The sequence below is a fragment of the Lates calcarifer genome, linkage group LG13 (genome assembly GCF_001640805.2).
Source record: "Lates calcarifer isolate ASB-BC8 linkage group LG13, TLL_Latcal_v3, whole genome shotgun sequence".
NCBI classification, from domain to species: Eukaryota; Metazoa; Chordata; class Actinopteri; family Centropomidae; genus Lates; species Lates calcarifer.
The window spans coordinates 8,675,706-8,698,086 of record NC_066845.1 but is presented as its reverse complement, the minus strand read 5'-3'; the positions used below and the strand labels follow the sequence as shown (position 1 = coordinate 8,698,086).

General features: G+C 39.2%; 2 protein-coding genes across 2 annotated transcripts in view; both read right to left on the bottom strand.

Moving 5' to 3' along the window:
- Positions 1 to 11,936: 11,936 nt before the first annotated feature.
- Positions 11,937 to 20,339, bottom strand: ndc80 (NDC80 kinetochore complex component). The gene is made up of 17 exons (XM_018669736.2): positions 20,223 to 20,339; positions 19,623 to 19,721; positions 18,999 to 19,082; positions 18,376 to 18,502; positions 17,983 to 18,155; positions 17,520 to 17,622; positions 17,314 to 17,403; positions 16,993 to 17,086; positions 16,772 to 16,872; positions 15,196 to 15,340; positions 14,496 to 14,701; positions 14,068 to 14,217; positions 13,744 to 13,833; positions 13,528 to 13,620; positions 13,258 to 13,388; positions 12,960 to 13,062; positions 11,937 to 12,448 (listed from the first exon to the last, which is right to left on the bottom strand). Exons 1-17 carry the CDS (start codon positions 20,228 to 20,230, stop codon positions 12,320 to 12,322), a joined length of 1,926 nt encoding a protein of 641 aa, XP_018525252.1. The 5' UTR covers positions 20,231 to 20,339; the 3' UTR covers positions 11,937 to 12,319.
- Positions 20,340 to 21,018: 679 nt separating this feature from the next.
- Positions 21,019 to 22,381, bottom strand: part of nipbla (NIPBL cohesin loading factor a) — a 28,394-nt gene continuing 27,031 nt past the window's right edge. Inside the window, 1 exon segment of the mRNA XM_018668834.2 lies at positions 21,019 to 22,313. Within this exon segment, the coding sequence (XP_018524350.2) occupies positions 21,951 to 22,313 (363 nt within the window). The 3' untranslated portion in view covers positions 21,019 to 21,950.

Sequence of the window (22,381 nt, the reverse complement as noted above, 5' to 3'; positions counted from 1 at the left end):
AAAAAAAAAAAAAGGATGAGGGTACAGAGCGCACATGAAGTTCATTTTTCCCATGATTTCCAAACCAATCTGGTGACACTGCTGTTAAAAGTCGACCTCTTGACTTTTAGGAGAAAAGCCAGCTTCCTTTCCATCTCAGTGCCTGGGTTCACAATGGTTTACATCATAAGAAGCTCTCCATGGTAGCTCAGATTCTCATCATTCACTTCAAATCTGTGACCACCTTGTTTACAAGAAAAAGCAATTATAGGCAGAGCTTTTGTCTGCCACTATTGTGCCAGCTGGCGTGAGAAAAGATACAAATGATAACCTAAACATAATCACGGTTATATCAAACATGTTGTGGGTCTTCATGAGAGATTTGTCAAACCACAAGAAGCTCTTTGTGCCACTGCTCTGGAATCTGTCAGTATGACTCAGGCTATATGACGAGTCAATTGTAAAGACGACCACAGAAGGAGAAAGGAGAGGCATCACAGATGAAAACAATGCAGCTACCAATTCAACACTGATGCCTGTCTCACCCTGTTTTTAAGATCAAAAGAAGCTCCAAGATCTGTTATCTTCTTATACTCACATTCGATAAAAGTAGTGTGTTTTTGTGAGTCTTCAATAGACAATTCTCAAAAACTTTAAACGCCCGACGGTCATGAATGAATATACAAAAGAAGGAGGGAAGTTTGGCATTTTGGCACTAAATTTCTGCTATATTAAAATAGACAGTAAAAAGATTTAAAGAAAACACTGGTATTTTTGTGATTTATGCAAGAAACAAGGCCCTGCAACCAGTTCAATGTTGACTGCCAGAGTTTAAGAAACACTGCTGCACTGTCATCTGCAACACAAAGCAGAGGCAGAGGGGATTAACATGGAGCTGTAACCGCACTGCACTGATCATCTTCAACTGGCCTATCTCCAAACCTCCAGTCTGGACCACCAGCCACAGGCTCCCCACTCATCACTAATACCACACACACACACAGACACGTGTTATCAGTCATCACTGAAGTGAACTGCAGATGGAACATAGACATAGATTCAGCCAACGGCCAGTGAGAGGGAGAGAGGGGACAGTCAGCACCATCTTATAGCTCTATAACATCTGTAGTGTAATGTGAGAAATAGCGATAGTGGTGAAATTAGAGATTAAAAGAAACACAGCATCTCAGATATTTCTGCAACTCACAATACATATGATGTAATCACTTGATATTTTTTATACACTTCTAAATCTGAATCATTTGATCTTCTGTTAACTTGGCCTGACCCAGCTCAGACACAAACAGGCCTTTGGCAGATGCAGTATTTGAACACAGGACTGATTAATGCTGCAGGAGGAAGTGGCGAGGGGTGTGAATGTAACACAATCACCTGCGTGTTGGTGTGTCAGAGGTGTTAGCTCAGATGGTTAAATATTCAGTTGAAACCTGAGAATGTGCGTTACAATGGTCTGCCTCTGCCTCACAGCTGTGGTGCATCATATATGTGTGTATATTGTCATACAAGCCAGTGAAAAACTGTATTTAGAAGTGGTGGGACAGATAAAAAGGTTCTACTTCAGTTTCACTGTAACAAACTGCCATTTTAACCTTTTTTTTTTTAAAGCCAGAAAGCATGATTTGGACACATGTTAAAACTGCGAGGATGTAAGTAGGTCAAAGTCAGATCGAATAACATATATTGTTAGGGGAGAAAAAACTCACACCTGCAACTTTGGGAAACAATTCTGGTTCACCATTCATGGTACCCTCCAGTCTAATACTTCATATTTACTCATTTGGCAGATCTTGGTGTAAGCACTACGCACTTAATTTGTCAGAAAAGACGAAGTGCAAGGAGATCAGGTAAAGCAGTGCACAGTAAGTGCTAGTTAGGCATGTTAGGGTGTTAGGAGAGGAGGTGCTTTCAGAAGAGATGAGTTTTCAAGAGATTCTTGAGGATGGAGATGGACGCCCCCGCTCTAATAACATTTTGTAGTTCGTTCCACCATCAGGGAACCACAAACAAGAACAGTCTGGACTGTGATTGTCTTGTGTGCAAGATGGCAATGCCGGACAATAGAACACAGTGGGTGAGAAGGAGCCTAACCATGTATGATTGAGCTCAAGTAGATGAGTGCAGGTCCATAAGTCGCTCTGTAGGCAAGCATTAGTGATTTGAATTTGATTCAGTGGAGGTCAATGAGCAGTGGAGTAACATACAGTCTTTTATGCTGATCAAAAACCAGATGCGCCATCAAATTCTGGACCATCTTTAAGGATTTTCCTCTGCATAAAAGGAGACCCGGTTTAGGGGCATTGCAGTAGTTGAGGTGAGAGATAGGCATGGTCTGTACCAAGAGTTAGGTGGCATGATGAGTCAAGTAAGGCCTGATTTTTCTTACGTTATGTAGTGCAAAGCCACATGACTGGGAGGCAGATGCAGGGTTAGAGAGGTTTAATTTAAAAGGGTTCACATGCATTAACTCTCACAAGTCATGTAAAAATAGAAGTTGTTCCAAATCCTTTTGTCTTTGCTGTTCTGCTTTGCTGAAGCACTTCTGCAAGCTCATGTGTGTACACCCGTTTCTGAATGAATGCCCTAACCAAAGATTTATGGATAGAATGAGAGACAGGCTGGTTGATGACGTGATTTTCCGTCTGCTTCTGTCTGTGTGGTTAAGGTGTAATGATAAGAAACAGCTCGCAGGCAGAGCGGACAGTAGCCCTGTTGGAGTGGAAACTGTCCACTCCAATGTGACACACTACATCAAGCAAAGAGGGAACTGCTGAAGTGAGGTGACGGCCTGTTTGAAATGGGTATGATCCTGAATGACACTGCCAACAACACACACCAACACAAGTACAAAGATGTTATATTTGACCTCCTTTTGACCAGCAAGGATTTACGTCAGAAGAATGATGACAACAGATTACATATGAAGTATTGTGTAACATTTTTACCTGTCACATTTACTAACAAAGTTTTGTCTGAGAATTTCTACCTCTAACTTTGATGATATTTTTCTATACACAGTCAGATATAGAAAAGTCAGAAATAAGTGAATCTTATGTTTGTTTATGCATCTATGTCTACATGTCTGCTAACATGCTACTTTGTTATCACTTTGTTATATTTATACATTGAGATTTTTCACTGTAAAACAACTGCCCGCTGTGTCCTAAAACAACGCTATGAGAGCAGCGAGAGCAGTTAGAAGCATATAAAAGGTATCTGTTGAGGAAGATCATGTGATAAGATAAAAAGCATTTTTCTAAACTGCTGTTTCCAAAGTTAAAAATGAACACTCAATCTTAATGTGCATAGCTGAATTTTAGATTATTTTTTCTCAAACATAAGCAAACTAAGGGGCAGAGAGGCAAACAATATGTGCACAAATCGAGCCCACTCTCAGGCTAAGTGTATTCATATTGCGGTTGGGTTAGAACCGATTAAATCCTTCAAGATGATAAACAATGTGAAACACAAACTTTAAACAGCTGTAACAGCTGTTAAATAATACAAATTTCAGGCCTTTTTTCCTGTTATTCGCTCCATCCATAAGAGATCTGAGTCACTTAACATAAAAAACATGGCTTTGGGAGTTACATGACAACATACTACAGCTGGTCCCTCTGGGGTTATAAAGGTTATGAATGTTACAAAATGTACATAGCATACATTGTCAATACATCAGTGTACATTCCTCTCATCGTTTACACATATGGCTCTAAAGCACCTCTGCTACGCTGAGGTACAGAGTGGAACTGCTCTAATCTCCTTTGTAAACACAGTAGTGGTGTGTGTGTGTGTCTGACCCCAGTAGGCAAACCAGACCCCAACTCACCATTCATCCTCCCCTCATGAGGAAAAGGCAGACCTCCCTTTATCCCTTTCTCACTCCTCACTATCCCTCCATCCTCCTTGTGTCTTTCACCACCTCCCACATCCCCTCTTCCTCATTTCCCCCTGCATTTTGATGTCCGTTAGCTTAATCCATTAATGTCTCTAGCCCTCCATCCTTCTGTTTTCTTGTTCTCTTTTACCCCCTGTGAATAAACGCAGGATTTGGCTTGCTGTCTGCAGCCTCCTGTGTTTGTGTGTGTAAATCCACATGCACTTCTGTGTGGCTGTATATTCCCTGGTGTTAAAGGGAGGAACCTCTCACTTCCTCCATAAACACCTCTGTGGTATGCAAAGGATCCGTAGCGAGAGGTTCTGACTCCTTCACCCTCTGTAACTGCAGTTATGTCTTGTAAATAAGAAACATAAAAAGTTACTTAAGTGTCTTAAATGGGTACGCTGGGAAAAAGTTCTTGATCCAGTATTAAAAGAAAAGAAACTCATTTAAGTTTCACCTACTGGTTTCAAGAAAAAAAAGAAAAAAAACTTAAACACAAGTAAAGTAAACCTGACTGTGCTAATCCAATTTCAGGTTTGTTTATTTAGTCCTTTCTCATCACTTTGAAGGTGCTATATGTACGTTTTTGCTATGGCTACACAGCCAACATTAGCATTAACAGCTGTTCGCTTACTAACTGTCAACTGAAAATTCAAGCATTAAACTTAAAATTATGTATTATGTCTTTTCTCATGTTTGAATAAAGATATTTCATTTTTCTAGCTAACAACAGTCATACAGATTAGCTGGTTAATCCTTAAACATAATAAACTAAAATGTTGTTGTTTTGTTTCTAACAATGCAGGACCCCTTGTTTTACAAAGTATACTGTTTTGTGCAATTTGAGTTCTGTTCTGGTATCCATTTATGCAGGGTATTTAGTGGCCATCTAGATTTGTTTTGTGTTGTGTTTCATGAAGTGAGATTAACTTATAAATCATTGTATTGTGTGTATTATTGTTTGCACAACATTTAATTGCGCCTTGTTTATGTTTTGTTGTCTAACTTTTTTTTTTTATTACTGTGTTATTCAAAAGTTTCAAAGTTTTATGAACATCATTCTACTTAACTGCTCTTTATCTGGAAAGGAGATGCAGCACTGAACGTGTGCCTCAAAAGGTCATAAATTTGTTGAACATAACTTGGGTATTAAGAGAGAAGTACCATATTACATAGGCTGGCTTTAGCTTCTAACTGACAATGTCTCACACACACACACACACACACACACAAATACAATCACACAAGTACATCAAGCACTGTATTCTTATCTTCTAACACAAACCACATCCATGTTATAAACTCAAGCCAAACGGAAAGAACAACACTGCAGCATGCCAACAATTGACATACCAGCGAACCATGTGTGTGTAAGCCTACATAAATCTACTGCTCATCAGGATGCTAAAACAATATGGGCTTCCCAGCCATGTAAGTAAGCATTCCTCTGTGATAGCCACAGCATTGCACAAGTGTTTCCTCATCTTCGTCCTTGAAGGAATATCCACAGCATGAAAGCAAAAAGATAAGTATTGTTTTAAGTTAGAAAAAAGACTCACACCTCGATGAAATCTAAATATTTAAGCTGAGTTTCACTGTTATGACCATGTTCAGATGAAAGAAACAGGAGAGATGTTGCAGAGGAGGATGCTTTCAAGGTGACGCGCAGAAAGAGTATGAGCCAAATCCAGACTCACAACATTGAGATTGGATTTACAGATCAGCCTACTGATAGACAGGGGTGCTAGAAACCAAAAAAAGAAATTGAAGAAATGCGTACATTCTCTGTACAAAACTCATGTAAGCAACAAATCACAGCCTAGCAGTCAATTGGATATAAATGGATTTGAAAAAAAAAAGACTGCCACCAAATATTGCAGTTAGTAGTTTCTAATCTAATCTAAACATTAGTGTGTAAGATCCCAGAAATACCTATACAAGTAGTTACAACCCTCAGATCCCCTAACAGACATCTGTTTCCCCCCTGAGGTGAATGGACCCTGAAATGAATCCTACTAAGCCAGAAAATGACTCACAGAGCAAAAGCTGGGAGCAAACAGTTCAAACCTCTGACTCACAGCCCCTTTATAACCCCTCTATAACCTTTCATAGTCTAAAATGACCTCCTTATGACCCCTCATAGTGCCTTAATAACCCCCATGCAGGCCTGAGTGAGCAGAGACAGAACTGATGGAAATTTGATATCTCATGCTCGGTTGCCCTGTAATTCACTCACACACATCATCTAGCTCTGACAAAAATCCACATGCAAGTATTATGATCTGCTCACAAGCATGCTCAACACAGACACACCACGCACATATGAACACACACAGACACACAGTGGGCCGATGTCTAACTGCTGTAGGTCTGAAGGCTACTTTTCACTGTGATCCAACAAAAAGTTAGATAGAAGTAGGGTGATAGTAACATGGCATGTTTATTTGCCCTTTGATTCGTTTAAGTTATGCCATATGGTGGAAAGTGCCCAACACCACAGTGAAGTGGACACATTTTCAACAGAGATTACCAGAACAGGAAATAAAACACTGACCTCTGTAATGTTTCCGCCATGCTTTAACCTTTGAGGTACACAGAACAACAGTGACAGTTTAAAAAAAACACTCCTCTCTACTTTAGATGGAAAAACAAAATCCCTACCACAGGCTCCTTTGGGCCAAATATAGAGCTAATAACTTTAATTCTTACAGCATTTCAATCTCCAAAAGACATTTAATCTAACAGCACTCTATTTCTGACGTGCGCAAAACTACAGCAGATGCTACAGCATTCATCTTCTTACTGAGAGTTGGATGAGAAGATTGATATCACTTTAATGTCTGTGGAGTAAATATGAAGCCACAGCCAGCAGCTGATTAGCTTAGCATTGAATAAAGACTGGAAATGTGGGAAACAGCTAGCTTAACTCTGTCCAAAAGTAACAAAATCCACCTGCTTAAGACGTTATAACTTAGTTGTTTGATCTGTACAAAAAGGTTGTAAAAACAATATGTTGTGGTTTTGGGAGGTTATATGCCACACTATTTCATGGTCCAGGCAAAGTAACTTACTACAGTCTTGTCAACACAATGAGAGTCTCAAATTTTTGTACAAAAAAGTATCTAATTAAAAAAAAAAAAAAAAAACTGTGTTGCGTCATAGGATGTGTGGGATCCAGTGTTCTTGGATACAAGGGACTAAAAGGCAGCATGTAGAGGCCTCAGCTGCAATTACTTTGACCATTAAAAAAAGAACTGTCTCATAAGTCCACCAGCTTTATATAATACTAAAATGCTGGAGTACCCCTTCAAAAAACAACTGCAGCCTGTTTCATGTTTGACTTCTTCCATTTTATTATTTTCTTATGTTTTATGTATCTTATGATCAACCCAGAGGCCTGCTATGCTTTGCCTGTCTGTAACATTAATTTCCTTTGGGGACAATAAAGCTAAAGTTGAAGCTGAGGAAATATTCTTGATATTAAAATGAGATAAATAATGAGGATACACCACAAAATGTGCTCTAAACCATGAAAACCATGTGTAAAATCAAAGTATCCTTCCAGCTGTTTTTTTCCTCATTCTTTGTGGAGCTGTACGTGACTGCGGCGCCACAGTGGGATGCACTTTCTGTCTTGTTTTCTGCCTAAATCTGTGGTGGATCTTCCATACTGTGGATTCTGTGAATAAACTGCCCTGACACAAAAGAATAACATTTGAGAAACTGTTATGTTTCATGCCTTTGCTGAATTATGAGGGAGCTGAAATGGAAAAACCTGCTGTGTGTAAAGCGGTCACTCACTGAATCTATTATTCAACAAAAGATACCCTGATTACAGCACTTCACACTGAGGCTGAACACACAGGAAACTGTCAACATGCGCTGGGGTCACGCAGGAAGCTGCCGTAATGTCAACAAAGCACACTGTCATCAAAGGATACATAACAAGGAGGAGGAGGAGGAGGAGGCACTGGCCTCACATGCATCAGGGGCAGTGGGGGAGTCCATGGAAAAAGCCAGGATGACAGGAGTAGACACTTTATGTCACTTAAGTCCACAGAGGACTTGGATGAAGGGCTGATGACTTTGTCCAGCTTTTATTGAGAAGCTTTCCTGTGGCAATGACACTGTTTTCTCTGTGTCTCTTCTTGTCTCAAATCACCATCCAGACGCCAGTTGTTATAAGAATTATGCTGGAAAGATCTTGACAAAGGATAAATCTGTATCTCTCATTATGTCTGTACACTTGTAAATACGAAATCTTTTCTTAATCAAATCAGGGTAGACGAGCAGACGTTGCCCTTTTTGCCTGCACACAAAGAACAAACTGACCTTAACCAAATCTGCCCCTGTGAATCCTCCAGATCCAAGCACTAGCGCATAGTAAACCATATAGTTGACAGCCACGGGAGGATGCATTGTTATTCCTGTAATTGTTTGTGTTATTGTTGTTAATGACTGTGCCGAAGTTGAAATGTCAACAACTGTGCAACCAGACGGACAGAGAAGTTTTTTCAGATCTGAATCTTATTACAACAGTTGCGTCATTTCTGTTCGTGTTTGCCACACGGCTGTAGCAGAAGTTGATTTGTCTTCTAAATCTGGACACAATTAGCCTCTGGAACAGAAATCAAAATGCCAGAGCTAGTCATGATGTAGGTCTAAGGAAGATGGATTTCAGCAACACAGTGGTGTTTTGACAGGTAGCTGGGAGAAAGAAAATAGGAGAGAGCATGGGATTATGAGACAGAGCTTGCTTTCTCCTCCTTATCTTCCCTTTTCTCTCTCTCTCTCTCTCTCTCTCTCTCTGCCCCCATTTCCCACATCTGTGGAACAGATTATTCTAGCGGCGGATGGGTGAGATTAACCCCTAATAAGACTCCACATTAACACCTCGCTGCTCTACTGTGTCTGCCTGTCTCTGACATGATGGATTAGCTGCTGAAAGCCTTGTGGTACACGGTAAAGCAACAACACGCGCCTCCTCCAGGTCACGGAGCAGGGAAGAAGATAACCTTTGAATGTTAGCTTTGTTTTGACGTCTTGGTTTTTCCTTTTTTTTTTTTTTTTTTTTTACTTTTCTTGGCACCTGAGGTTCTATCTCATGTGTGCACCACGCATCCATGCCGTCACATACCCTCCTCCTTACATCTCCCTTCTGTTAGAGGCCCCATGAGAGTTAGACACACACACACACACACACACACACACACACACATACAATCCCTGGAAGAGTAAGCCTTTGCCCTCGGCCAGGTCATATTGACTTCCCCTGTGTGAGAGGAGGAACATACAGTGTATTAAGAATTCATGGCGCATGTCTTTGAATGCGGTGATCCGTGGTAAAATAGGTCCACACAGGCTGAGGGCCGCAGACAACACGGGAGAACACACACACACACACACACACACACACACACGAGTAACAACCACATAACATATAAAGAAGCACGAAAACAGGCAAAAACACAAATACAAACACAGGTTTATGCAGAAATAAGCACGCAAATTCTTCCACGAGGAGTCACAAACGTACACATTTAGGCCACCATGTATATGCCTCTGGGGGCACAAAGATACACAAATCATGACATTCATTCTCTCACACATGCAAAGACACGTACACACAGTCTGAAGTCTTGTAAAATGGCTTTTATGGATGCCACCTGTCCACATGGGATCTGATAAACACACCGAGGTCTGTCTTGTTTAGCTGAATTAAGTCCACGTAGCTGTTAACACATGGCACCGGCCCTTCTCCTCTCGTTCACTTCCTGCACAGTCTGTCCTCTCTTTCCCGCCACTCCACCCCACCCCACCCAACACACACACACACACACATACTCACTCACTCATACACAGGGTTCAGGGTTGCCTCTGCTAGTGGTGGAAGTTATCCATCACATTTTCATTCCCTCTCTCCATGGAGCCCCTCACAATCACCTCATCTCTCCCCATCACATCTGCCAAAAACCTTTCTCTCACGCTCGCGGCACTGACAGTTTTCAAATATTCCCCCTGTGAAAACGTCTCAGACTTTTTTTTTTTTTTTACTGTATTGACATGATGTGGGGTTGTCGGGCTTTGGCCATCACCCCAAATCCCAGGATGACACTTCAGACATGCTTAAAACACTTTAGGAAGGAAGGAGAGGAAGCGCTTCACTGGTGGATATACTGCCGAGCTATGGTGGTCAACGTCAAGAGTTATTTAGTGGACTGCACTAACAATTGTTTTGATTAGTGTCATTAGTTTCATAAGTGTCTTGTTTGGTTAAACCAACAGTTGAAAACAATATTCAGTTTATAGTGATATAAGAGAGAAAAAAATTACAAATGCTCAAATTTCAGAGGCTAGAGCAAGTAAATGTTTGGCAGTTGTCCTTGGAAAATAACTCAAATGGTTGATTGATTATCATAATAGTTAACAATTCATCTCTGCAAATTTACTAATTAATTACTTAACTAATCATTTGAGCTATAAAGTGATGGAAAGTGACATAGTGTTCTGTTGCATAAACTAGCCATCACTCTACTTCATTTGTTACTAATTTGGTTGGCAATTTCCCACTGTATTTCCCAGAATGCTTTTCAGGGAGTTACAACAGCAACTAACCCTTGGCCAGATAGAAGGTATCGGACACTAATGTCAATAGTTACGCCTACTTTTCTCAGCAGCTGCAAGAATGCTGGAGCTATTAGGTGAAGAAAACTCTGTCAGAAGGTCTGACATATCTCACTTTCCATGTTGTTACATCAAATAATGTACATTTCTATAAATGTTCATGGTAGAAAACTACAAAACCCAACACATAATAACACAATAAAACAAAAGGATATACACACGTGCATATTCTGGACTGTTACTGTACAATTTCAAGTGTTAGATTTTAAAGTGGAACAGCAAGAGAGCTGGAAAGAGATGCACTTCTGTGAAATCATATATCAACATGACCGAATCCAAGATCCTTTAGGTCTCTGTACACTAAAGTTTCCTAAGATAGTTCAACAAACACTGGATCCGGGCCGACATTTCAGAATACAGAAAGATTTAAAGCTTCTCAACACTTTTCTTTCAGTTTGAATCGTACACAGACTGCCTCTGGAATTAATCTCTGGACTGGATATAGAATATAAAAAATGCTAATACTGAAGGCCAAGCCTGCAGAGCTCATTGGAAACAGGTACAATAAGCGATGTTGACCATGACTGGAGAAAACATTGTGGAGAAATATGGTCCACTTCCTGTTTGTGTCCTCACTGCCAACTTTGCCTCGGCCAAATGATTTGCAATAAATGCTCCTGCCAATAGTGCAGAAAACATTCACCCCTAAAATAAACGCTTCATTTACTAACGAGCCAGTCAGTTTTATGGGCTTTGGCCGGTATGTGGAACTTAAATGCTCTGTAAATGTGCTCGATAAAAATAGGACAAATGAGACTGACACAAATGGAAAATATGCCTGTTGTTTCGTTGTAAACCAGTGTTTGCCTGAGTCGGTGTATAACTCATTTTTACAAGTCTAGAATATTATTTAATGAGAATATTATCACGACTGGATTGACAATATATATAAGAAGCAAAGAATACTTCTGATTAAATGTAGAATACCAGTATATTAAATGGCTCAGATTTATCTATTTGTAGTCACACAGTACAAATTTGGATTAAAAGACAGATTTTGCAACATTAATCAACAGCTTATAAACTTGGAAGGAAAGGTCTCAAGACCTGACAAGCCTGAGGTGGTTGTTAATGTTGTTCTTGTGTCCATGTGACACACAGATGATGTGAAAATATTTAACAGATCATAAGTAAGAGATCATATTTACATTTAGCTTTTTTTTTTTTTTTTTCAGCTGACAAGTAACACTCACAGTGCGTTTTAGCAGCCAGTGGTGTGTGCTGCCTTCTAGTGGCTTCAACACACCGGTCTAATGATTTTCTTTGGAATGGATTACAAGTTTCACAAAGAAAAACATTAGACACTTTTTTCCAGCCCTTTTATTCCTGGTGTCTTGTTGGCACAGTGACACAATTTTAAACAGAAACTGAGTGGTTGAAAATATTTTTATTTTGAATGTGAATGTTTATTAATAACTACAAGAATAACATCACGGAAACAGAAAAGACTTGATGAGAATGACACAAAACAAAGTCTATAAATGCTGGATAACTTAACGGTCATCCTTTCAAACTTAAAAGTCTCCATCTTGATACAATCACTTTTTATTTACAATGTATCTGTGATGGCAAAACCACACTACTGTTGCAATTTTGTTTATCTAAGGTTGTAAGTCATACGTTTCCAAAACTTGTTAAGAACACACAAATGAGATTAAGAAATCAGATTAAGTAATAATTGTTTTCTTTCCAAGATGATAACAAACTGAAAACACAAATAACAAATGATGGGAAAATCCATCCTGCTGTCTCTCTTTACAAACTGTTTGCCTTGGACTTGAAGCTCTTCAAAGTTTCTCGCATCTTCTGTATAGCAGCTGCATCCTCTTCAACAGCCTTAGAGCAGACACGCTGCACTCTGCTGTGCAGATCCTCCAGACACTTCTGTAGTACACCAACCACAAGAGCCAATGGTCAGCAAAAATAAATAAGAAACTCACATTTACATTACACATTCATGTATTAGCATATAAATACAGACATACAGATTCAGATAATTATTTGGTGTAGGCTTTTCGTAATTGACTTCTCCTCCTATTTCTAGTACCATTTTGCTATTATTTACTTCCTGCATTTCAAACAATTCAGACAATTCTTTTCTGTGTGAAAAGCTGTAAGATATTTAGTCAGTGCTGGCTCCAGTCACATCTTAACCACAGTGAAATATTTAAAATGTTCTCTTATGAGCTTATGTTGATTGCGCCTAGAAAAAAACCTATTCCACCTGACTTCATAGCACATCAGTCTTTTTGTCTTCTTTCACAATTAATATTTTATCTTTAGAGCAGTGTGTGGATGCCTACACCCTGCACATTTTCTGAGATACATATTATATTGTATATACATATTCTTCCTTGCAGTACTAGAGACAGACGCAGTGTTGCAGGAAAATTACCTCTGTAATTGACAAGTGGTTAGTAGCTGTGGTAAAGACAGACGCCAGGTTGTTGGTTACTGTTCGCCTCTCCTCGTTGGTCTCCTGCAGCACCAGGTGGTACCTGGAGAAAAGAGAACCACAAGCCTTTTATTCCAAAACAAAGAACTGAGACTGAAAGAAACCATTTTACTAATATGTTGCCATTTGCCAATGCTTTGTTTTGTAGTGGCCATAGGCAACCAGCAGTATGAAGAAGCAATCCATAAGACATGAATACTCTTAATAAATACAGTATATAGCACTGGTGGTCACTTACTGTTGTTGTGCTGCCTTCAGCTGTTGCACTGCTTCATCGTAACCATAATTTACTTTCTTTTCTAGGAGTTTACGATGGTTTTCCACAGACTCCATCTCTGCTGCCCATTCCTGCTCCTCTCGGGCCAGGTCCTACACAGACACACACACGTGCAGGAAACTTAGTTAGTACATGTGGACACTATCACACAAATCTCTTCTTATCGGCTTCTTTATGTCATACCTTATTTTATTAGGTTTATTTTATGAAAGACTGTCTGATGGACTCTACCTGCATGTCCGAATCCAACCGTTCATCCAGCTTCCGAATCTGCTCTCTCAGCTGCTTCAGATCATTGGACTTGTCCAAGATGTTAGAATTCAACTAGGAGACACAAAGACACACAACCAGTGTAAATGCCACAGTCCCATCAGAGTAAGATGTGGGTGTTACTGGTTACTGGATTTTTTTCTGGACACAAATACAACAGTTTAATAATTTTCTTACCTGTTCACAAGACTCCTCCAGACTGAGGTTCATGTTAGCTAATCGACTGTTCTCCTCCTCCACGTCACTGATCAGCTTCCTGAGGACCATCTTCAACAGGTACCACACACAATAAAATAACAGATCAGTTTCAATGGTCTATGATAGAGTTAACTTTAAAATATATTAAAAAAATATGTATGCTCATAGCCATAGATAACTTCTAGGAAGCCTGTCTTAATCATACAGAACTGAATTCAAATATAAAAGTCTGCTCTTACACAGATTCAATCAGTCAATCTAATGATCCTGTACACACAGTACAGGATCATTAGCTCAAAGTACCTGTATCTGCGTTTTATGCTGAATCATGCTGCTGGGTCCACATTCAAAAGGCCTGATCTCAAAATCATGACCACAGGCATTCTCTGCAGACAACGGTATCAGCTTCAGTTTACGTGCCAACTTGTGGTACTCTGTTAGTTTCAGCTCAGCCTAGAATTGAGGGAAATAACAGACACAGAATCACAGGTTAAAATACATATCACTGGATGAAAAACATTTGATATTGCCAACCTACACTGACTTTAAACCAGGTAAACACAACAGCAGAAATACACAGCATCCTAATTTCTTCAAATTTCAAATTTAGGTGCTTTCCATTTAAACCTTCAGCTGTTTGGTATCCAGAAAGAGACTGATACTAAAAAAAGAGACTGCTGCATAATTTCAGAAAATCATGGGTCTATGCCTGCTCGCCTTTGCTTACATACCTTCTCTTTCACTTTGGCCAGAGCGATCTCCTCATTCCACTTGTGCTGTTCAGCATCCTCCAGAGACTTGCTGAGACTGGAGATAGTCTGTTGGAGTTCTCTCTTCTCTCTGTTGATCCTCTCTACATCAGCTGGGGTGAACTTCTGGTTCTGCAGGAGGACTTGCAGTTCATCCCGCTCATGTTTTAGAGACTCCAGATGACTGACTGAAAAATTACATAGGAGGTATAACATGATGTATAAGAAATCACATCCAATTCTCAGTTCTGATTGTAAAGAGATGCTCAAAGCTACTATAGAAAACTCAATAAAACAACTTGTGACCATATAACAATTAATTTAAACACCTGGGTAACCATGTGCTACTGTGTAGTTACTAAAGATCTATGTTGTTTAGTGGAAGCTTTTTTACACTGAATGATTGCTGGTTCAAAGTAACTGTTAGCAGTTTTGAAAACACTGTAAAGTATAGTCTCTGGTGGTTTATTAATGTTAAATATATTCAAACTGGGAGTCAAGGATTGCAGCCAAGTCACAAGCCCAGTTAACCCACAACTAAAACCTTTTTATGTTGGTGCTGAGCACGCACAGGCCCATAAAGCACTTTGAAATATGTAATTCATTCATCATTTGTAAACTGTTCCAGTAAGAACTGGCTGACTGACATGGTCAGATTGAACTCTTTATTGCCAGTGTTTACCAGTATTCTCCAGCTCAACATTCAGCTCTGATGCTTTATTCTCCTGGTTGACTCTGAAGGACTCCAGGCTGCTTCGATAACTCTGGATTTTCTTGAGGTCTGTCTGGAGCTTCACCTTTTCCATCCTCTTGGTCATTAGACGGTCCTATTCCGGGAAAAGGAGGCAGAAAATTAACTGTCTGATTTATTGCTGCTCACTAGGAATGTGCATGTCTATAACTGAGGCTGATGCAATATGGCATTGCATGCCAACATTAAAGATATGTAAACATACGCGGCAACCACTAATACGATACGATTCACCCCAATGCTATGCAGTGCGATTTGACACGATGGAATTCAATGCAATGTAATGGGATGCAAAAGAATATGATGCTATGCAACTCAATATGTTAGATAGTTAGATTCTATTTCTTTGTTTATTCTTAATCAGACAGCAAATGAAGTTTAAAACGTGTTAATTTTTACTTCTACTGCTTTACTTGTTTCTCTGATACTGTAACTCAATAAACATTTCATTTATGCTTTATACTTCTAAAAACACTACACAAAATACCTTTTCACTAGTCCTTTGTAGTAAAGAGTAAATAAAAAAGGCCTAGACCCATTTCAACACCTAACACATTTAACAGTTAACAATTCAAGGATGCTCACCAATGTTCTTGCTAGAGGTACCGTTGGGGCTAGCCAGAGCTGAATCCAAGAGGGAAAGGGAGGCAGACATCTCCACAAAATGCTCCGCACTCACACCATGTCACCAGTTGTATTTAAGTTAGACATGCTGCATGTGTACTGCATAGCAGCGTGGCATATTTTGTAAATTGTCCATCTCTTGAAAAATATGAAGAGTCGCCAAAGTGGAAAGTGTAGCTCTTCCTCCACCATGATAATCAGCTGAACACCTGTATACAAACTGACTCACCCTGACACACCTTCAACTATCGCGAGACTCGACTGTATGATAGATGTCTTGATAAGAATTGGCCACTGACATCAGTCAAGATGAGAACGCATTCGATAAACAGTTTAAAGCATAAGAATCAATCTAAATATGAAAACACTGGTCACAAATTATTGGTAACATTTCTAAATTAGAAAGGCATCGAACCTCTACTAATAACTACATATAAATAAACTGTATTTTACCAATGCAAAAAGTTAGAAACAATGCATCCTGAGTTCGTCCCAAATTGTAGCGAAATTGTAGTTTTTTAAATGGGGCAATCACATCTTGAACTTTTATGTTGGTGCACTGATGCAAATCAGTGAATCTTACCATTCCTACTGCTCACCCTACAGATGTTTCATATTACTGATAGAGCTCAGCACAATCACAACCTCTTACAGCTCAAAAGATAAAAATACTTCAGCTGCAGCTTAAATCTTTGCACCTCCAACAGCCATAAATCTCAATTTCTCTGACTTTTTCACAGTATTTTTTTTTGTCATAATGTTCAGGTTTTCACCATTTCCACTATAGAATTTGTGCTGTATGCTCTCGCTGTATATAAGTGGCAATTGAAATAATAATCTAATCTGTATACATGAGTATGTATCAATATAAAATGCCTCTGACCGTCTGGCTTTCCTTCTCCAGTCGTTCAACCTCTTCACTGAGTATTTTGTGCTTCTCCTCCATCGAGGCTAGCAGGGCTTCGTCAACGTTGTAAAGCTTCTCTGTTAAGACACACAAGCACCTCTTGTTAATTTTTCAAAATCAACATTTTTAAGGGGACTCTTAATTTTTCCATAATATCACATATGAATTGAAACTTCATAGAGAGATGCTGTGCTTACTTAGTTTAGTGAGGAATGATTCATCCTCATCCTCAAATGTGTCATCACCCTGCATAAACTTGGAGTATGTCTCAGCAGTGTAATCCAGGAAGAGCTGCAAGAGCAATCATAAAATATTTAGCTCTGTTGAGAATGTTGACGCTGGTCAACAACGGAGAGAAATCACCTGTACAGCTTTGTAATATACTGTATCAATAACAAACATTAACTGTTGGTAACCATATAACAATAGGGTTTTATTGAGTTCTACAATACATGTAGTAGATACTCTTGACTAGTTTCTTCATGTTTTTTAATGTGCTGTTTAGGAGGTCAGACTACCTTGTTATACTCAGCCCCTTCCTCGATATTGTCACTGTCTTCACAGAAGTCACTGAACAGCAGCTCCTGCTTACTCAAATTCCAGTTGATCTGACACACAGACACAAAGAATAAGCACAAATAAAACACTTCTGCTGCATTCTACATCCTACACAAATTAACATTGTCTACTGTAATTCCTACTAAAAGTGTTGTTTGCTTCTCACCTTGACATTATCAATCAGCCACATGAGAGCACCCAGAGCCTGAGGCCAGGTATGGGGAGCTCCAACAGAATACATTGAACACTTGGAGAGGACAAATGGATACCTTAAAACCATGAACAGGGAGAGAAATAAACACAGACGCAGTCAGCAGTGTTGCTTAAACTATAGAAGAGGAGTCAACAGATTCCCAAGAAATGTAAGGTACAGACTTCTTGTGCTATGATTTTGTTATACGCTGTAGTAGGTTTTTTGAAGAGATTTTCTCTCTATCGTTCTTTGTATTTCCTGTCATATCTATGTTTATATTATTCTATATAAGCTATATTTTTCTTCCTATGAATGATTCTTGCATCATTTTATTTAGACACATTTTGGTTTTACTAAACTTCCAACTTCCCTCTATTATCAAAATATGCTTAAGACTGACACAAAGACATGTTACTAAATACTAAATGCATTTTACCTCAGGGATTTTAAGATAGCTGGAACTTCCTCCTCAACTTTTGAGTTTGGCATCTCAAAGGTTGGGTCTAGCTGGCGGTAGATAAACTCAAACATCTTCACAAACTCCTTGGTAGAAGGAGACTGGAGAGTCTTGGCTGACAAAGTGCCTGGGTATCCCTGCTCTGTCAAGAACTGTAACGACATAAAACAGAATATCAGGATTGACAGAACTATGGATTCCCACTCATAGTGCTCAGCAGTTTAATGAAATGTATGTTGCTGTCTGGTCTGAGGCACCAAAGTCAAAGATTTTCACACAGCTGGTTTGATGTATTAAAGCAATTTTAGCAATTTTCAAACAGACAAATGTGTATATACACATCACAGAAGATGTTAAATAAAGGGTTTTTACCTCATGCAGCTGTCTAATACACTGCTGCACATAGGATTTATCATGCAGAGGTCTGGCATCTTTGATCTTCTCAGTTCCTCCAAACCCTGACATGGTGCTGTTGCGAGGCATGCTGGCCCCACTAGTCCTGCAGTCAAAATATCAACATACAACCAAAATATCCATGATCAATTTTCTTAATTGTCAAACAAAACTAATAGCTTCATATAATTTGTAACTGCATAACTGCAATATGGCAATGTATAAATAGAAAAGCAGAACTCGCAAGATTAGTAATTTACAATGAATATCATCTACTTTGCCTTGAGTAAGACAATCAACTCTCTTCTTATTTAATAATTTCAGTACATTTTACTACATATTTATTCTGTTTGTAACTCTGTCTTTGAGAGGTACAGTATTACTCTCTTTTGGGTCATATTCACAGGATACACACTGTGCAAGGTGAAGACTACATTTTCATTACTTACTTTATCTAATCTTACTACTACTGTAATTGCACTGGTCCAGTCAGTGTTAGACCCATTTTACTGGTGTGCATATATGGTGGTGTGTCTTTTATTTGCTTTAAGTAATTGTACTGTAATTCAATTTTATAAGTTTCTGAAATATTATTCACATACCGGCCACCAAAGAAGCTGGTCCGCCTTTCAGAGGTCTGTGACTGTGGTTTGGGTATGCTGAGCTTTCCAAACGAAGGCTGTTTGCTGTAAAGAAACAAAACTGTGAACAAATGGATGTGTACATTTGAACAAGCAGCCACTAATCCACCCTCCATCTTCACTGAGTCATCACATGTTCACAAATAATGTCTCAACATATCACCCCTCTATGCCTGTAAATGAGCAGAAGTCTAAACCATGAAGCCTCTGTTTAAATAATGGCCTGGTGTTTGTGACCCAGTTTGTCAATACAAACACAGGTAAATAGAACGGCAACAATTTGTTATTTGAAAAAATAATTCATCTGCAGCTATTTTCATTATCAATTGTTTAAGTGAGATAATAATACAGCCCCACAAAAAATGGTATGCATCTATACCCAACAAATGTGATATTTCTGATACATCCCCTTATTAGAAGTAGTGAAGTGTATAAGGATTGTGTGGGTGTGGTTCACATTAGATTATACAAACCACAAATTTCCTTGAGTAGATTCAGTACATGGTATAAAAAGCACAGTCTTTGCTGACTTACGACTATGTCTGAATGTACTGAATTTTCTTTCTTTAAAAACTTTAAACCAACCTCTGGGGCGTTGTATACACCATGCTCATCCTGTTGGTGTCTTGCACTCGCATCGGCAGCTCCGATGGTCTGCTGCCTGTTGCTCGACTCATCCTTCCACTGGACACAAGTTGTTACACAAAAGAAACACACGGCGTATAGTTATTTACGTTATCCTACTGCTTCACCAAGACCCACCAAAACACACGAATCTGCATATAGGCGCGATGATGTTGTCTACATTTTGAAAGCAGATACGTTCCTAGCTAGTTAACGTAAAGGCTGTCAGAATCTCAGTGAACGTTATGCAGTAGCTTAGCTTGCTAACCAGCGTTGTAGCCATTGTAGTTGTCTGGTGATCAAACCGGACAGAACTAAACATACCGAATTAGTCGTATTATAGCTAAATGTAAATATGGGTTGTTAGGAAGTAAAGTAAGCTTACAGTAATTATTACGGTTGGTAACGTTAGCTAGCGTTAGCTCTGGAGGGGCTGGTTGGCTGGCTGGCAAATATAGCCAAGTTACTCAAAACATAACAATTTGTTAAAACGTTATTTGCTAATTATTTTTCAGTGATGCACAGCGCCTTAAAGTTTTTTATAGCAAAATTGAGACATACCGCTCCATATTTTGTACGTAGAAAGTCAATGTTTACAAAAATGAATCGAGCAGCCGAAGAACGGACGAAGCTGCGAAACCGCCAAAACAATACAAAATACCGGATGGCCGTGACATCATCAGAGTACGGAAAGCCATTTGGTCCAACAATGTTTCGTTACGCAGTGTAGAAGTGAAATTACTTTGTTCATATTATCATACAAACACACAGACAAAACTGAAGGACGATGAGTCTAAGATTACAACTCTAGTTAGCACGTAAAATCTCTATTAAGTCATATTTGTAACTTTTCATGTGGTTAAAAAAAATATGAGGGGAAAACGGGTTCATTAATTCACCCATTGAGTTGCACAAATAGATGTAAAATGTTGGGTAAGTCCTCTGGTAAAGTACGGTATTAATATAGTATGAATGTGTCACAAGTGATCATACTGTTATATTTATGTTCTAAATGTAGTCGGTATAAATGAAATGAAATGAAGCAACATAATTACATTAGCTACCAATGCTGTGTAGCCTGATTCTCCAAAGGGAACACAACAGAATTACATGATGGTATTTTTCAAACATTAAAGAAACAATTAAAAGCACAAATTATGACCATAGTTGGTTTTGTTTCTTTTGAAATCTTTGCACATAAATACTAATAGAAGGATTGTCTTTTGCAGGCTCTCTCCCTCATGTGATCAACCCTCTTAGTTCAATTCAGGCTCGTCTGTTTTTAGCAATGTCCAGATCCTACACTTTACTTCATTTACAAAATGAAAAGATCAGATTAACACTTTGAGCAGACAAGTGACAAAGAGAAGTAGAAAATTTATTGCAGTATTTGTTCCACCAAAAGGGTATGAATCCCCTTTCCTCTTATTACTAGGGTGACCTAATACAACAAAATCTACATTTACAAAATATCCTCCTGCAATAGGCCACATATACTGCATGCGTAGTTCGAAATAGAATAAATTATATTCAGAGGACTCTGCCATTGTACAGCATGGACAAATAAAAGTGAACAAAAATAAAAATTCTTTTTTTTTTTTTCTTTTTTTCTTCTTTTTCTTTCAAATATCTAAAAGCTAAAAGGAAAAACCATCAGGGTGCTAGTAGTATAATAAACTCCAAAAACACTTTAATAAGAACATCAAAAAGACTAATTTCCAACATTCACTTAAGGTTTTATTCTTTTTTTACAGCTTTTTTGTCTTCAGAGATATAAACATTTTAGTTTTTTGTCGTGTTAAACTATGATACAGTGGGAGTAGAAATGAGCGACTAGAATCTGCTGCACAACAGCGAAGGAGCTCCCACAACAATGTTGACAAAACATTTCCCTCCAGGTCTCTTTTCTGATAGCCTTTTTAAGGGATAATTTGGGTGAATTATTCCTTTAATGCCTTCTGGATTCTATCCTCTGAACTTGTACACAAACAAAACATGAGCAGTCCCTCTAATATAATAAGTCTTATGTTTTGTGTCATTTTTGCAAGAATAACTCATGTAAAAGTATGTAGTGTCAAATATTCTTGCCCTCTTGTGTTTTCTTACAAAAATGAGGAAGGAGAGGAGAAGGGTAGGAATCCAGTGAAGTTTGGCTGTGTCGTCGGAGGTGGCAGGTTGAGGAGGAGGAGCAGGAGCAGGGAAAAGGATGATTTTGATAAAGTAGAAATGGAGAAGGGGACAAAAAAAAAAAAAAGGGGGGGGGGGGGGGGACACACCACACGGGAGCCATTAGCTAGCCCCTCCTTCCCGCGCTGCATACAGTGAGCGTAAAGTCTGTACTACTTTGTTGCTCAGTTTGTGGTTGCTGGTCAAGGCAATCTTCTTGTAAATGATGTCCGACTCCTTAATAGTGTCCACCCAAGGCACCAGTTTGCGGCCATCGCGTTTCTTGGCCTCCGCCCAGGGCCCCGAGTAGGAGCCAGCCATCCAGTGGATGCTGTATCCGTTGGAGGTCTTGTTGATGACTCGAGCTATTTGCGGCCGGTCCTTGTATTTGGGGCAGCAAAGGGCAATCACATCCATGGCCTCCACTGTCTCACTCATACGGCCGGGGTCCGAGGAGTCACCCGCTCGCCTTGACCTTCGAGAGGACTGCAGGGAGGACAGAAAAAAAAGGCTGCACTATTTTCCCTGGACATCTTAAAATGGATTGCATAAAT

Bases quoted from the DNA above. Each gene is read 5' to 3' on its own strand.
- ndc80 (XM_018669736.2), bottom strand. The intron at 17,404-17,519 runs GTGAGAAGCAAA...TCTGTGTGTCAG, and splicing joins GGCTGATTGATAATGTCAAG to ATCAACTGGAATTTGAGTAA. The intron at 14,218-14,495 runs GTATGTAAGCAA...CCTCAATTCTAG, and splicing joins TGGCCAAAGTGAAAGAGAAG to GCTGAGCTGAAACTAACAGA.